The sequence below is a fragment of the Oenanthe melanoleuca genome, chromosome 20, assembly GCF_029582105.1.
Source record: "Oenanthe melanoleuca isolate GR-GAL-2019-014 chromosome 20, OMel1.0, whole genome shotgun sequence".
Classification (NCBI taxonomy): domain Eukaryota; kingdom Metazoa; phylum Chordata; class Aves; order Passeriformes; family Muscicapidae; genus Oenanthe; species Oenanthe melanoleuca.
Window position 1 is genome coordinate 9,218,532 of NC_079353.1, and position 17,921 is coordinate 9,236,452.

The 17,921-nt window shown below is 48.9% G+C and overlaps 1 protein-coding gene across 1 annotated transcript; it reads right to left on the minus strand.

The window, feature by feature from the left end:
* Positions 1–205: 205 nt before the first annotated feature.
* SDC4 (syndecan 4) lies at positions 206–17,514 on the minus strand. Its single transcript, XM_056507205.1, has 5 exons — positions 16,749–17,514; positions 3,152–3,293; positions 2,231–2,283; positions 1,805–1,988; positions 206–566 (listed from the first exon to the last, which is right to left on the minus strand). The coding sequence occupies exons 1-5, from the start codon at positions 16,821–16,823 to the stop codon at positions 415–417; spliced, it is 606 nt and encodes a 201-aa protein (XP_056363180.1). The 5' UTR covers positions 16,824–17,514; the 3' UTR covers positions 206–414.
* Between the last annotated feature and the right edge of the window lie 407 nt (positions 17,515–17,921).

Genomic DNA, 17,921 nt, shown 5'->3' on the forward strand with positions numbered 1-17,921 from the left:
CACATCAACAGCCTGCTGCAAGACATCTAGTAGCAAGATTTGTAAAAAAAAAAAAAAAAAGAACCCATCTTCTATAGAAGCAGCACATGGTGTTTGCTTCCATGCAGTCTGGTTTGTGTTTATATATCCTCTATAAAATCAAGCAGAAAATTTGGCATCTTTATTCTTTTTACACTAATTTTGAGGAAAAAAAGATACACTGAGGTTTGTTTTTTTTCAGACTCTTTGTATTTCATTGGGCCCTTGTTAGCTGAGTGGGATGGGAAGGGTCATGAAGGAATTTTGTTTTTTCTCAAAGTCACTTTGAAATTCAATGAAAAAAAATTAAAAAAGCATTTGTTCAGGACATCTCATCTGAGGGCACAGTGTTTCCATACAGTCTTGTTTGTCCCTTGATGGGCACAAGGTGCTGCTTTAGGCATAGAACTCGTTTGTGGAAGCTTTCTTGTAGATGGGTTTCTTCCCCAGGTCGTAACTGCCCTCATCCTTTTTCTTCATGCGATAGACCAAGAGCAGGATCAGGAAGATGGCAAACAGGAGACCCACTGCTCCTCCTGCAATGAGAGCTGGGGAGGAAAGAGACACTGGAATAAGTCTTGAACAACTCCAAAGCACCACTGACATCACCAAATCTGCTTCAAGAGCAGCAGCCCCCAGTGTCCATGTGCCTGTCACTATGTGCTGGCACTTTCAGCAACAGCAGATGTTACTGGGAAAGGCCAGATTGCTTCCAGTCCAACCACAGAATAATCACATGTTCCACATTAACCAATCTGAGCTAATCTTCCAGTTTAGAAATGTTGACAAGAACATGTTCTCCCTGTATAGAGACAAAACAAAAAACCCATCCAAAAAAGACCCACCACAACCCACAAGAAAAATGGTACAGCTCAATCTGAATGTTTTGTTAACTACCTGTGTGAGCACACCCTGGGGGCTCTGTATTTCAATTCATCAACATCCAATTACCAACACCACTTCCCTCAAAAAACAAAAAAACAAAAAAAACAAAAAAAAAACAACACAACAGAAAACTCGAACAACCAAAACCCACAAACCTGCAAAAACCCACTAAGGTTTCCTCTCTCCTCACACAAAGGGTGGCAACAAGATTTGAATGAAGTTCACCCCTTGTTGTAACACCTATTCCTTGCACTAAATCAGCTGCTTTGCTAGACAGTTTTGCAATCCACTCATCCAATCTCTTCTCTGACTGGGAGGATGGCTGCAGATCAGCACCAAGGGCTTGGGTTTATTCTTGGACCATCAGGCCAAGTGCTCAAAGCAGCAATATGCTGCAGACAGACCTGTCCTACATGCTGAGGGCAAGGCAGTCACTTGGTTTTGCTCTAGACATTGGTACTCAGATTCCTACAGCTGGCCATGTGCTGAAATCCCTTAGAAGGGTTGCTTGGCTCCTGGCAAAGCTCAGAAAAGGCAGACCTTGGGCAGTGGTTGGAAGGAAAATGCCTGTATTTGATATGAAAGCCTATGATGTCACTGCTTTATGGCCAGAGACGCCTCTTGCTGAGGCAGTATCTGGGTGCAGAGCAGCTGCCACAGGAGTTCAGCCAACAGTCAGCTGGCAGGCTCAAAAACAAGCTGTTTATTCCAGCAAAGACAGCAACAGGCTCTGCTGTTGCTTAAGGACTGGGAGGCAGAAGCCACCCTGCTACAGGTAGCCACAGAGGTAAAACAACTCATTCCCCTGTCAGCAGGGAGCTGCTCCCCAGAGAAACAGGGAACAACAGAAGCTGTTTTATTTTCAGTATTAATGATTTACCAGGACAAGGTGGAACATTACCTGTAAGGACTTCTGTTCTTTCAAAGATGCTGCTGTTGGCTGTGCTTGCCATGGAGATCTTGTTGGACAGGTTCTCTTCAACAGGTACAGCTTTGTCCGGAATTATTTCATTGTCCACCATTGTGTTTTCCTTTTCACTGTCTATCTTTCTCCCAGTATCTCCAGGGATATAGTTGTCAGATATCTACAGAACATAGACAAACCACACCCATCAGCAAGCAGCACCCAGCCTACCCACAGCTGAAACCAGGAGGGTGTGCAGGGCATAGAAAGTTTGCTCAGTGCATTACAAGTACACTGTTCCTGCTCATAGAGGTGGATTGCTCTTGATTCCATATTTTGTGGGTGGGGGGGGCATTCAGAAAGTGTCACAGACAGACCAGAGGAGCTACATGCTGCTTAAAATCATACAGGGGCAATACTTACCACAGGGGTATCCATGGTGGTCAGATACAAGCCATCTTCAGAGTCTGGGTAGTCTGCAGAAGAGGAAAAAAAAAAGTTAGAAAAGGCTCTCACGTTTTTGTCTCATTACATGCTGTTCCTAGAGAATTCAGACACTTCCTGCAACATCAGCAACTGCACATAAATTAGGACTCTTGTCCTCTACAATTCCCTCTTATCAATTAGTACTATTTACCATTTAATGACTTGGATTGCACAAGACCATAGGATGTAATCTTTAAAACAACACCTCTCTGCTGGGAGGGATCTTCAGCTGGACCCACTGGCCCCTGCAGAGCACGTGTGCCATAGTTTACAAGGTGATGCCAATGAGGGCACTGCTCCCACTGCCCATCCCTAAAGGATCCTTCACCAAACCTCCAGATCTGCCCAAACATGTCAGGCACCGATCCCAGCACTTGTTCTTTTACTTTAGAGAACAAATATTCACATAAAAGGGACACAGAGCTACAGAAACTGGTTTGGGCAGGGAGCTTTGCAGAGAGTTCACTTGAACACCAGTTAGTCCTTTACCTTGTTTGGCCTCATCTGAGACATTAACTTTAAGCCTTTTAACACAGCCTCAACAATAGATTGGTTTTTTTAAAGTTTCTCAGCAGTTCTTTGGAGTTCAACAGGAAGAAGATCCAGCCAGTACAAGGCCTTTTCATTTGCAGCAAGACAAGCTTGGCTGGACTCCATCTGTCCTCCCTGAGTGATTCAACATCACAGCACCACAACTTTCACTGTTCTCACCTGAGTGACTATAAGTCACAGTTTTCATCTCCACCTGACACTGTGGCTCCTCTGGAGCTCTGGCTGTGACTTAGCCCATCACTCAAGGGCTGGTGCTGAAAGAAATTTCACAGCAACAGCTGAGGGAGATCCCACTTCTCCACTTACCTCCTGACCCAGATGTCTCATCTATATCTAATCCATCAGTGGTTAAGCGAGGCCTGAATTCACCAATGTCTTCATCATCTGGCAAGTCTCCAGAGGCAGGGTAGTCGAGCCATCCAGCATCCATGGTTTCAGTTTCTCTCACCTGTAAATGGGAGTGGAGACACATTAAATATGAGACAATTCTCCAGAAGCATTTCACAGAAGCTTCAGAGCCTGACCACATCACTTCCATCAGAAAAACATTAAATGCTGAACTTCCTCTCCACCAAAAGCATTATCTTTATCAGCTGAATTTCCCTAGAATTACTCAGAACAGAAGTGAGAGCCAGTCTGGGAGGGAATTTCCTGAGGGTTACAGATTGAAGAGGTTCACCTGAACACACAGAGTGAAAAATACCATTACAGGATCTTGGTCAGGAGTTTGTGGCAAAGCATTTGGAAAAGGAATACCTTCAGTTTATGATAAAAGAGACTTTGGAAGGACTTGTTATTCCCAGGAAAAAAGCCTGGCATGTGTAGGTCAGTTTTTTGCACTGCACCAAAGCTTCATGCCAAAGCAGTTCTTCAGTGTTTATACTGAGAACAAACCCATTTTATCACCCAAGGGTTAAAAGCTGCTCTGTCAGTTCAGCTGAACTGCAGTGCAATACAAGCAGAGTTCAAGAACGCTTGCTATCAATAATGACTTGCCTGAAGGAAGAGCTTCCCCTGCATCACCTTTTTTAAAAGCATATAAACAAACATTAAATATCCTCAGGATCCAAAGGCTCAAGGAGTTGCAGCACAAAAGCTGGAGAGCCTCCCAGATATCAGCTGTTTGGCCACAATGGCAATTTGCACACCAGAGCTCATCTGCACTTGGATCTTCACAGAGCCACAAGCCCAAATCTCCTGCCCTCAAAGTTATGCAACTTGCCAGAACTATTTCTCCTCACCCCACAGCCCTTGGGCAAGGCCAGCGAGGTACCACAGGTATGAGTTTTGGGGTTGCTCAACACCACCCCACAGATTCCAGATGCTTCCACAGACATGAAATTATCACCATGGAGGGGGACTCAACCCCTTCCCCCAAGGCAAGGGGCACAATGCAGATGAACAGGTCCCTTAGCTGGGGGCTAAGCTGACAACATTCTTTCTTGCTGTCCTCATAGGACAACTGGGAAGTCTTTAGGAAGGTTTTGCCTACCCAGGAGAGCATTCCACAGTTATGCACATCCGAGGGTTTTTCTCAATGTACAAGCTTACCAGACTACAGCCTCACTGGGGTGAGGAGGGTCAGAGACTGGTGGGGACATTAGAGCTGGATGGCAGCACCACTGAGCCCTGGGCAGCTGGGATGAGCCCTCCTGCTCACCTGGCCAGGTGTGGCCCATCCCACAGCCCAGAGGTGATGAATTACATCCGCTATCTATCACTAACCAGGACAAACAACCAGCCACAAGCCATGTGTCAGCTTTCTCTGCCTACAGCCCCAGCCCTGCTCCCAGCCCCACTCCCCTGCCCACTGGCACACAGGTTTTGCCATGAGCAAGCACAAGATGTTTCTCATTTCGCACCAGGAGCGGAGGCACTGGATGTGCTTTTCTCTGCTTATTGAGGCTTTTTTTGTTTCCCCAGCAACCCTGCTACAGGATAATCAGATGAACAGCCCAGAGGGCATAAAGTGCTGAGGCCAGTTCTCCTCACAGACCCACTCTCTCTGCTATGCCAAGCCTGGTACTAGATGCCGGGAAGGGGGCTGGAAAGAAATCCTCTCCCAGCCTGGAATCAGGCATTCCTAACATTACGGATCACTTGCTCCAAGGCAAATCCATTTCAAGATCTGTGAAACCCAGCCAAATCCAGCCCTGCAATAGAAACTGCTTGTCAGCATGCAGTAGCTGTTCCCAGGGCAGCTTCTGGCCATTTCATCGAGGGGCAGGAATAACCCAGCTCCTGGGCTGGGGAGCACGTTTGCTGCAGATCCAAAGAGCCCTGCACCAGGCAGAGATTGATGTTGGCAAGTCCTGTGCAAGCCACACCCAGGTGCCAGCTCACCCTGTACTTCGCCATGAGTCACAGCCAGGAATGTCCAAGCAAGGGCAGCTCAAGAAAACCCAGGTTTAAGCCTCAGGATGGCTGGACAGCCCACTGGCATTATCAGATCAAGCTGAGTGGTGGCACACAGCCACAGTGATTAGTGCACGCTGTGCAACACACCAGGTCTGGCTATCAAAAATCCCTATTTAAGTCAGGACAGACAGCGTTTACCAGCAGGGCACATAACAAGGAAATTACTGACTCACAAGCATAAATAAGATTATATGGGAGCGTTCCCTGAACTCATTCTTTATCATCCTCTTGAGCAAGGATGGGGAAGTTCCTGGGAGCCACAAGAACCTCTCAAACAGTACAGGAAACTTTTCTTGTGGGTAGTGGCCTCACATTACAGGTTCATCCGACAGGAAAGTCGGAGGGCTGCTGGGCACCTCCACAATTACTCTCCAGGTTTCAAGGCATGTCCTTCTAGGAAGCAAGCCCTGCCTGGGAGCTGAGGCACAGGCAGGATGGGAAGAGTTAACACTGGGGCAGTGCTCACAGGGCAGATCTGGGACAGGCACATTCCTCACATACACACCTGTGAGAGGGCACACATGCACCTTCACACGACATAAAAGCAAGAGCTTTGGGCTTCCCAAGCGCCACATGAAGAGCTCCCTGGAGTATTGTTTAAAAAAGTACATCCCTTTCCAGAAGCACACAGTCCTCCTCCCTGCAGCTCTGCTGCTTGGTGAAGAGGCACCACGGAAGGTGCCCATACTTCCTCTGGGCTTGCAGTCTGCATCCAAGAGGAAAATATCTCTGAGATGGCCACAAGAGGATAGTCAGCCCTGGCCACATCCAGCTTAACACCTTCTGAACTGCCAGCCGGAGAAGGGCACAGCAGTGCTCCGAGCCTGCTTCCCACCACCTGCTATCCCCATGCTGCAGCCAGCCAGGGACTTGCTGGGAGAGTCACTGCACAGCCCCACCTCACCCTGGAAGCTGAAGTAGAGTCCTACAATTAATATGTTCCTCTCTAGGAGGGGTCTGTACAGGAATCAACCTTTCCTGCAGGAGTCTAGTTCAAGGATTTCTTCCTCATGTTAAGCAGCTTTATCCCCAGTAAGCACAAAGGGAGATTAAACAGTGTACTGCGGAGCAGAAGCTTTTCCTGCCTGCCAGGGGCAATAACTAACTAACAGTTTATTCCCTGTCAGACAACCAGCAGGTCAGGCACATTAACTGTGAAATTCCTGGAAAAGCTGGGCACAGAGGCCTCATGTTTTGAGACAGGCTGCACTGCTGCATGCAGCCAGATATTTTTTGATCAGTGGAGGCACAGGAACAGCACCCCTGGGACCACAGGCAGCCCTGCTGTGCTCCATCCCTAACCCATCCCACTCCATTTCATGCTCCTGGGGTCTTCCCTTACAGTCCCAGAACACCACTCACCTCTTCTCAAACCAAGATCAGCTATTTGTTTAGGCAGAAAGCAAAGTTTCTGTGCTATGTGTAATTTCCCCAGCAAAGTTCTGGGGGAAAAAAAAAAAAAAACCTAAAAAAAAAACAAACAAACAAAAAAATCTCAGGCAACTCACCTGCCCCAGCCCACATATCCTTACCACAGCATTTGCAAATTCTTTAAAAAAAAAAAAAAAAAAAAAAAAAAACAAAAAAAAAAAAAACAAAAAACAAAAAACAAAACAAAACAAAAAACAAAAACAAACAAAAAAAAAAAAAAAAAAAAAAACAAAAAAAACAAAAAACAAACACATGATGTTCTGGGGAATAGACAAAGTTTTCCAGACATGGAACTGGCTATTACAGCTGTCCCTTGCCTCTGATCAAACACAGTTCATTAAAACGGTCATTTTGAACAGTCACAGCCAGCAAGCTTAAAAGGGAGCCAGACCTGCAGGGACTGGGGCATTCACAGTGTACAGAACCCTTTATCAAGTTTATAATTTTGGCATGGAGATCCAGTGCTTGCTCCTGGTCTCCCTCCCCAGCACTGTGTACATAAATCTGGGAGTAAACACGAGCAAGGTGAAAGTCAACCTTTCCTAGACAAAAGCAGATGGAGCTGGGCCAGCCTGGTAAGTGGCAGAAGAAGGCAGAGGCACAGAGCTGCTAACTCTGTGTAGCCTGCAGGGACAGGTAGGTGTAAGCTGCTCCCAGGGCTTTAGGTGCTCTGCACTCTATTGTACAGATCACCCCATCTCACTGCAACAAGCAGCAATACACAAAACATCCTCCCCAGACCCTGTGCTGGCACAGGCAGATGTCACCTCACAGCACCACCATACACAACTATCAGCATAACCAGACAGGGCTCCTGAACAACATAAGCAGCTGCAAGGATGCAGAGCTCTGTAAACCACTGAGCCCAAGAAAGGGGATTTCCATACAGTTCTCTTCCACCCAGCTCTTGCAGGAGCCCACAAACCAGGAAGGTTTTAAAGCTCACACCAAGCATGTAAAAGAACAGGGGTTAGGAATGAGCTCACCCCCTGAAGCCCCAACAGCCCCCCAAAAGCAGAGGACCACACAGCACTGGAAACAGGGCAGCTCAGTCAGTGTGAAACAGCCAAACAGAGCTGATCTCCATAGGAGGGAGGTGTGCAGTGACAACAGGCAAAGAATGCTCTATCTTCCCATCTGAATAAGCATTAAAAAACCTTATTAGAAGTGATATGAGCTTCCAGCAGAGACAGCTCCTTCCAGACAAGTAAAGGAAGGGTCTACATCCCCCTCCCAGATACCCTTCATTCCCTTCCCTCACTCCATGCTTCAGCTCTGTATAAGGTAGAAGAAAATAAATACACAAAAGTCATTTTAGTCCTGAGAGCAAAGCAAATATCAACATTTCAACCAAAGTCACACCTAACTCTCTTAACACATCAGCCACAGTAAAATAATACAAAAATCCACTTGTGCCAGCTCCTTGTGACCATGCCTGGAGGTATCATTTTACCACCCATTCCTGGTCAGTCTGTCCCACATAACTTTCAGCACACACAGCCTGCACTGGCCTTTGTGCCAAGGAACAAAAGTTAAACAGCTCCCATCCAGGCATATGTTTGCATTTAGTTGCATGACAGGATCACCTGAGGCTTCCAGACAATTAAATACTACCTTTGCTCAACTCTTTCCAGGAGCAGGATCACAAACAGCCTTACCCATCTCCTCTGACAGCTACTGCCCAGCACTCACAGCATAGTGACCCACAGAGGTAAATCCATGACACTGAGGACTAAGGGAGAAACCAGAGAGGGGCACACACCAGGGCTTGCAAGGCAGCTCCAGTACCCACAGCACTGCACTCCCCAAAGAGGGGAAAATACATTTTTTTAAAAATTGTTCTCAGTAACAAGGGTTTTGCTAAATAAGACAGCAGAAGCAACATGCAGGCTGGGGAACTGTACAGCTGGTTAGAGCATCACTTGTTGGAGGCGAGCTCAGGAAAGCCTGCCCTGCCCCTGCAGGTCTCCATCTCCCTCTGTGCTCACACTGGCAGCCCACGTGCGAAAGGCACATCCATCCCTACCCCAGCCCATCCCAGCCCAGCCTCCCCCGCTCCCCGTATGATTCTTTAAGCTGTGTCACCACAAGCAGCTCTCCCCGGAGCTCATGCGGTGGCAGAGCCACAATCCCCGTGACTGGAGAGCCACTGCTGGCACAGGGGCAGCAGGGATGAATCCTCCCAGGCCCTGCCTGCTCCAAATAGGCTTCCTTGCACTTAAAGTGAAATATCAGTTACCTTTGAGCTTACACACAGCCTGTTCTCTCCAGCTCACGTCACACACCAGCCACACTGTAGGAGGACGGAGAGATTAAAAAGGAATGAACTCTGTTTAACTGCTTTTGCCTGATTATCAGCCAAGAGCAAAGCCATAAAGATTGAGTCCTGTGCCAAACAGACACATGCTAGAATACGTTTATTGCAATGGTGGCAAAATAGCTGCTCTAAACACTCAAATCCCAGCTCCAGAGCCCAAGTGGGAAGGAGATCACTACACTTCCCACTCCAGCTCAGGGAGATAAAGCTCAGCAGGCAGTTACAGATAGCTGTGTGTCCATCACTTGCCCTGAAGCAAATGAAAATTTGGAGGAAAACTACAGGAGGAAAAAGCAGCTCTCATGTGACTCAAGAGGAAAACAACTGTGACAGAGACATCTCACACCCCTGAAGGGTTCTCTCGGTCACAGGCCATGATACACACCTAGTTCATAAAGAGATTATATATTTTTTATGGTATTTACAAACCTAATCGTAAGTAGCTCATATTCCTGACTGCTCAGCAGCTGGAAAAACTCTGTTCAAGCTTTAAAAAGGAATTCACAATTCTTCCAGCTCACAACTCAGAATGAGTTGCCCTAGTCTATTGCATTCTTGTCTGTGGAAGAAAAAAAGGAAATAAATGCCTCAGTAAAACAGCTTTTCCATCAAGGACGATTTTTCATGCTGACGCTTCAGACTTGGGATATTTCACATGTCACACCTCCCCCTCATGCCAGGAAGAGACCTGCCCTCACTGCCCTTTCCTAGAATACAGCTACATCCCAATGCTTCCCTGAGCATGCACACAAGCAGAATTTCCACTTGGCAAGAAATGTGTGATGTGCATATTGGGATCTTTATGCTCCCTCATGCCAAAGAGTTAGCAAAATTAAGCCAGGCAGATACCCAACTTCAAAGAGTACCCTTCCTATCTGGCTCACCATGTAGCTAATCTCAGCATGTTTGTACAGTCAAGATTCCCAATGCTGCACCCTACAAATGCTTCCCTCCCACAGTCCATTTTAATCTAATCAGAAGTAGTAGCCCAAAGATTTAGGCTTAGCCCAGGCAGCTGAGCTCTGCCAGCACAGTTATGCTATTTCAAGCCTTGCTCTGCTGGCAAAGGTGCCAGCAAAGAACAGCAGTGGAGGAAGTTATCAGCACAAAAGCACTCGAGACAGTGGAGTACTGCTGCTACGCTATCAGCCATACCCGTGTGAGCATTTATACAAACAAACATTTCAACAGCAGGGACTTTCCTGGCTAGCTGCAGCACCAGAGGCTGGGTTTTCAGTGCATGGGGTTTGGTAGGGGTTTTTTTGGTTTGTTTCTTCACAAAGACATTGCCTACTTGTGGCTTGGCTTGGGCCCAGAGAGCAGCAGACACAGCGCGTGCTGTTCGGGATAACACAGCTGTACTTCAGGAAACCTGTCACTTCCAGAAGCATTTTCCTCCCTCTGAGGCTCTGAACTCCCAATCAGGCTCTGAGCAGAGGGTGAGCACCCAGCAGCAGTTTTCCAGCCCTCCCTGAGCACGCCTATCACAGCCAGAGCAGAGGGACCCAGGTATTGTTTGGGTCACTCCTTCCCCAGTGCTGCAGAGCCCAGGCTCAGCTGAACAAGCAAGTCTGTGAGTAACCAACACGCAGGACCAGCTCCTCGTACTCAGCCTCAGGAAATTTGGAATTAGCGCCAAGAACAGCCCGCACATAAACAGTCTCCTGCAAGATCCTGGCTCCAGACTCTGCTCCACTGCACACTGTGGATTTGCAATAAATATTTACCTCGCCGGGGAACAAAATCTTCCAAGCCAAAGCTCCTGACATCAGTAAGGGCTGTATTTCCACTTGGAGGAGAGTAGGAGATTCTCTGCTTTTAAAGCAAGACATTAGCCCACTAAAGCAGCTTCTGCCACCCTCCCAGCACTACACCAGTCAGGATCTGTCCCTCCACCTATGGATCTCACTCCTCTCCAGCCAGCACAGCATCACACCTTGGAGCCACTCCTCTCAATCACCACCTTCTGCACAGGGATTTCTGGCTACCGTGCTGTGCAGGCCACTTCAGTGTAAGTCCAAGCACTTTCTGAGTCATTAATGCACATTAGCACTGCTCTTTATTGCTCTAGTTTGACTGTAACAGCAGCTGAAGGGCAGGAGGCAGGGTTAGCCTTACAGCAAGGGAAGTGGGGCAAGGCCACATCTCTTTGAATTCAAGTCTGACAGCACTTTTAGAGGAACCATGGTGAAGATACTTTTCCTCTCAGCAGATAAGGCAGACCAACATCGAGAGAAAAATCCTTCCCATGGAAGGCTTTGCTTTCCCTGACAGAACATGATTTGTTTAAGCAAGAAGCAGCCGTGGTTATAGTTGACATAAGACCAGCTGCTTGGGTAACAGTGCCATGGGTCTCCCAGTCTCCTTCCTGCCCCAAGGAGTGTCTCCCTGAGATTTAAATTAACTGCTTTGATTTTTAAGCTATCCCAATAATTTGTCTAACAACAGCCTCTTGGCATTTCATAAGCAGAGTCTCAGCTTCAAAAGATTTAAGGATAAAACTGACAAGAGTGCATACTTCCAGCAAAAATAAAGACTTTTGCAAGAAGCACACTTTTCAAGTCAGCCAGGATTCAGAAATTGAGAGGGACACAGCTACATCTTGCGTGCTTTCCCCTCCTACGCTGACATTTTCCCCAGATTCAGGATTAAGTATTCAACCCCCTCTTCTGAGACTTTATGCTCCTTTAGCTTGCTTTGAAAGCTTTCAGTCATTTCAGATAATACTGCTGCTTCCCTCCCTCCCATGCAACTCTTGTTTCCAGCAGTATCTGCCTGAAAATGAAGGAACCACGGAACTGCCAGAGCAAGTTACTGCTGCTCAAGACAGAGTCATTTTCTGATCTGTCTTCACCAACACCAACTCAGCTGCTGGCAGCAGTCACATGTCAGAGTCCCACAGCTTTTCTGCCCACCAAAGCCACAACCAGATTAAACACGAGACAGCAGCAAAGGCACTCGGTGCCAAGGGCAGCACAGACTGGATGCCAAGCAGCAGTGCCAGTTTTGCCTGTCACCCCTTTTCCAGCCCCAGAAAAAGAGATCCACCTCTGTGCTGCAGTATCTGAGTCACTGCTTTGGGTAAGGGGCCAGGGCTGTTACTCAGAGGGTGACAGCAGTGTCCTGGGAGCTGGCATACCAAGCCAAGTGCCAGAAACCTGAGTCAGAGTGTGACTGATGCAAGTCAGGGCGACACAGCAGAGCTGCTCCTCTGACCAGCAGCACTTACCAGAAAACATCCAGGCACACGCTTAAAGACAGAAAAGTAAGTCTGAACTAACCTAGCAGCCCTAACTGCTCATTAGCATAGGATCTTTTACAGCCCCTTGGAGCAGAGGCTTATTACAAGTGAAATTCTAACTAGGCTGCCCTGTCTATTCAGAGCCACCAAGCCTAGTCTCATCACAAGAGTCTCATTCTAGTGCAAGTCATTTGAATCCTTAATCTCAAGCATTTGAATTCCAGCGAGTCTCAAACAAACAGCCACACATGCTCCTCAACAGCAGCCCGGAGGTCAGGCATGTGCAGCGTTTGTCCCCCTGGTTTTGTAGTGCTTCAACTGCACCAGCTTCTCGTTTGAGGCTGCAAAAGCAGCACAGCACAGCTGTTGTTACAGGGCATAAAGGGACAGCATGTACTGAGTAGAGGGGGAGAATGCAGCTGCAAGACCTAAGTGCAGGCTCAAGAGGATAAATGTGAACTCAAGAGCTAGGAAGTGTTTTGAAGGATGGATGTTGCATTTAGTCTGGCAGAAGTGATAACTGGGGAGTTCTGCGGGATCACAGAACCACAATTACTTGATTAAAGTAATCTTACAGGTCAATCCAAGTAATTTACACTGCAGACCACGGAACCACAGCTACCATGCCACCCTTACAGACACTATCACTAATCAAAAAAAAAAAAAAAAAAAAGTCTTAAAACCTAAATCCATCAATCCATTCATTTGGGGAAAAACAACTTGCACACAAAATAAAACACAACCTAGAGTCAAGGGAATTCAAGCAATCAGGTTATTTCCAACAGAGCATTTACCAGCAACAGCAGTCAAAAGGGAAGGAAAAGTAGCTGTAGGAGCTGGGCTGAAGTCTGCATGCTAAGCAGCAAGCCAGAGTGCCCTCCCTCCATCATCAATTGGAAAGTCAGGTTAGCAGGTAGAAATGGGACACAAGCATTTTGAAAAGGCAGTATGACACTACAGGAAAAACATGGCAAGGTCCCATTAGGCTCTAGTTCAGGCATATGAGAGCAAATGGCCTCCCCATGCCACTCAAACAGCTTAAGGCAATAGTACAGCCATTAACAGAGGCTTGGAAGGGAAGGAAGAGGGGAAGACACATAAGAAAAACATTCTCCCTGTTGCTGGACTGGATGCAGGCCATTGCAGGACCTCAAAGTGCCAAGACCTGGGAGAGAGCAACAGGAGGGGCAGGAAAGAGAGCAATCAGGTTGGGTAATAGCCTTTACTTCCCAGGGTGAATGAGCCTCTGGTATCAGAACTCTGAAAAGTACCAAGTTCAGCCCCAGTTTGCCTCTTGCGTAAGACAGTCAGGAAAGCTCTGAAGCACAGGAAAGCACTCTCCAGCATGTGAGCTGGCAGCACTTGGGACAGATGAGAGCTGGGCAGCAGTGCTGTTTCCCTGACTGTGCCCGAAGTGCTACAGGGTGGCTGTCCCTATCCATGGGAACCTCCACATCCAAGGTGCTCAGCTGTGAGGGACCCTGCAGCCCTGGATTCCCATCCCAGGAGTTATGCATGCAGTTCAAGAAAGTACAAGGTGCTAAAGAAGTTGTTTTTTCCTACACATTACAAGCATTTCATCCCAACAGCTATAGGTTTGACTTCCAGAAGTCATGAGCTCCTTCCCCTTCAGGGCTAAGAGCATTGCTTCAGACAGTCATTTCACTACTCTGTGTTTTAGGGAGATTGAAGCAAAGCAGAGATTTGCTCTAAATGTGAACACAGCAAGTACAGGTAAAATAAAGTAAAACGTGCAGATAGCAATGTCTTGATGTGATTGGGAGGGACAGATGAGAAACTGGGCAAAGAGCAGAAAGAACAGGCCTCAGGGATCAATGGCAGCAGGACAAGCCAAACCGGTTTTAACATTAATAATGCTGCACTACTTTCCAAACACAGCTATCATCAACAAGACACCAGCTTTGCCAGTCAGGAGGCCTCTGAGCATGATTGCTTTAAACCAGCAAACAGAGCCCACAAACAGCACGAAGCCTCCCCCGCCTCTCCCTAAGCAATCCTCTGCCAGCAGCTTCTGGGTTGGATTTGTGCTCCTCTGCACTGCTGAGGACACACAAACACGATGTGGTGCTGCATGAAGACTTTTCCTGCATAGTTCAAGGCACGAAAGTAGGACAACTGCAACAAGCCTGCAGTCCACATGAACTGCTACAGCCCTGCTGAGCTCTGAGCACTTGGCCCTTTTGCAGGCAAGCTGAGCAGAGCCCAAGCCTGCAGCAGAAGGAATACCCTCTGCCATGGGGGAATATCCCTTGCCTCCCTCCTGCACTGGCAGGGGGGCCTCTGGATGCTGAATGCCCAGGGAAAGCTCAGCAACACCACTCCAACCAAGCAAGGCAGACTTCATATCCTTTGTTACCTCCACTGATCCCACATCTTGGATGCATTGGTGACTTTGTGTCCATCCCCCCTTCAAGTATCTTCTGCAGGAAGCCCATCCTTGCACAGCACAGAGGGGAGCATCCTGCCCACACATCCTCTGCTTTCCAAGGCACTCAAGCAGAGAGGGCTGGGGACCACCTGGTGACACCAGGCATCAGCTCCAGCCCCCTCGGCCCTGCGGGAAGAAGGCAATGTTCTCACACAAAGCTGTAACACAACCCAGCCACCCACCGCCCGAGCTCCAACGTCACACTCGGGCACTTCAGTCATACTCCCCACCCTCTTACACATCCAGGATTGCTTCACACGGAGAAATCCCATTTACACCAGAAAGCTGCTCAAGGGGAAAAGAGCCAAGGCATTTTTGTTTGTTCAGGCTTGGGGAAAATTTTCAAGCACCGAATCACTCTCAACATCCGTGCTCTTACATAAGCACAAGAAATACAATCCCCATCTTGTTAAGAAACAGCTACCTGTCTTCACCCTGCCCACACAGAAAAACCAAGAGCCACATGCTGTGCAGCTCTGCACGTTTTGGCAGTGCTATTAAAAAAAAAAAATGGGAGGAGTGGCAGCAGAACTCTCCCAAACCGTGTGTCATCCTTGTCTCCTCCCCGGTAGCCTGTAACCCAAACAATTTATTTGGATTAGGCTTTATAGTAGGCCAGTGTTACTTCTCAAGCATACATTCAATCTTAGGTAGTTTAAAAGACTCGGATAAATATTCCACGTAAATTCTATGTAAGGATTTACAGACCACACGTGTGCAAAATTCGTTGTCTTTGCAGAAACACGATGCTTGCAGACCAGTCCAGTCCCCAGGGACACCAAGTTGCATTTCATACCAAACATGGTCAGTGCAACTTCCAAATGCTGTCTGCCCCAAAGGTTTGCCCTACCAGTTTGGGCCAGTTCCCAAACGACCGATTCACGTGCTTAATGGAAGGGATAAACACACCAGATTAGAGTAAAGTGGATTTGGACTGCTTGGTTTTAGAGAGTAGCTGACAATTACTACAGATGCTCTCTGTGGGAGATTCCTGCTCTACGATCAGCAGCCCCCTCAGCCATGTCCCCTACTAGAAAGCAGCAGAGCCTTATCAGTATCTGGTCTGCCCACCCAGTCTTCAGACCAAAACAATCCAATGTGGATGATTAAATCTACGTTGGGAACTCCTGATCTCCTGCAGTTACCTTAATCTTAGCAGCTCTTTCACACTAACAGAGGAATCTGCCCTGATTGCATTATCGGCAAGATGGTCACACACAAAAACAAACAAACAGCGGGGAAGCCAGAATCCCCAGATCTCTGCTTCACCACGAAGACCTCACATGTGCCAGCTTAACGAATTCAAAATGTTTCACCTCACTGTATGTCTAAGATTTTTAAACCCTCCGCGGTAATCTATCATTTTTCACTTCCAAGTGGACGCGAGGAAGGTTTGGTAGCCACAGAAAGATACCAGATACCTGCACAACCAAACTCAGGTAAGGCTGGAAAGCCCATCCAGGTGCTGTAACGCATCGCACGCATCCAACCCGCCACACATGCACGAGAAAAGGAAAATTAAAGGACTTTTACGACCAGAAGTTGGAAGATTAAAGCTGCAATAGAGAGAACTCATTTCCACCAGGTAGCCGGGTGCCCTGCTCTGCTGTAAGCGCAGCACCCCGAGCACGGGGCAGAACTGGATACGTGAGGAGCAGCACAGCCGCGGGGACAGCGCGGCACCGGGCACGGAGCGGCACCGGGCACGGCCGGGCCGGTACCGGGCACAGAGCGGGGACAGCGCGGCACCAGGCACGGCACCACACTGCCTTGTCATCGGCCGGAGGAACCAGCTTCTGAGCCAAGCGAACCGGAGGAAGAACGGGAAGGGCCCTATCGCCGTCTCCCTGTTTCCCAACCTTCCCTTTCCCCGGAGAAGGGCAAACAGCGGGGATGCACCGCCCGGGGGGGAGCGGCGCGGCACCGGCTCTCGGCTGCTGGCGAGTGGGGCCCGAGACCCGCGGGTCACCCCCACACCCCCCGGCACCGGGAGCCCTTCGCTGCCGGGGCAGACCCCCTCCTTTCCCCATGTCCCGGCGGGACTCACCGACTCGGTAGCGACGGCTCGCAGGAGGAGGCCGAGCAGGAGCAGGGCTCGCAGCGGGACGCGGGGCAGCGGCATGGCTGGGCTGTACCGGGACAAACAGCGATAGATCCAGGCGGAGAAAGCTCTGCATGAGTCCTGCCGCCGCCGCCGCCCTTATAGGGCCGGCTCCGCACTAAGGGGGCGGAGCGGCGCTGCCCCCGCCCCGCCGGGAATGCCCCCGACCCGGATCGGCACCGGGGGCTGCGAACGGCCCCGCACAGACACGGGGGCTGGCGGAGGAGCGAGGCCGGAGCGGGGACACCGTGGGGCTGATGGCCGAGCCACCCCGGGGCGACACGGCTCCGGAACCCGCTGTGCACGGCTGGGACCCCCGCACTGCCGCGGTCACTGGGTTATGGGGAGCGAAAGGATAAAGGGGTTAAAGGAAAAGAGAGGGAAGGGGAGGAAAAGCCAGGGAGAATGGGGTCAGGAGAAAAGGAAAGGAGGAAAAAGATGGGAAAGGGGGGGGAGAAATGAAAAGGGAGAGGGAAAGGAAAACGAAAGGGGGGGGGAGAAGTGAAAGAAGGAGAAAAGGAAAAAAGGGAAGGGAAAGGGGTAAGAAAGAGGAAAAGAGAAAGTGGGGGGAGCGGGCACACAGCATCCGCTTTTGCAGCATTCCACAAGTGACAATCTCACATTCACAGCGAGCCCTGTCCCTGGCAGCGTGTCGCCACCGCGGTTATCCGGCCGGGTGTTGCATCACTCGGTGATGGAACACGAAACCGCTCCCTCGCTCTTCTATTTAAGCGGCAAGCGCAAAAACCCACACTGACAAAGAGGACGGGAGAAACCCAACAGCACAGCTTAACTATTTCCGTTTCTCTTCTCACATTGATAACTTTGCCTGACCATAAGTATTTGCTTGATAATATCTATTTCAGCCCCTTAACCTGAGGGGCACCTGCAATACCATAACACTACAGCCTGCAGCCACATCAATTTGCACTTGGGCTCTGGTTTGTAGAGAATAAAATATTTTCTTAACAGGGAAGCAATGCATAGCAAAGCATATGTGCCGTGTTCCCACCTGCCAGTTCAGATGCCAGCTCCACTCGACCTGGTTCTCAGCCTCCTCCAGCACTACAAAGTTATCCCAAGAGAACTTGTAGCCTCCCCCTGGCCCACCTCCAACCA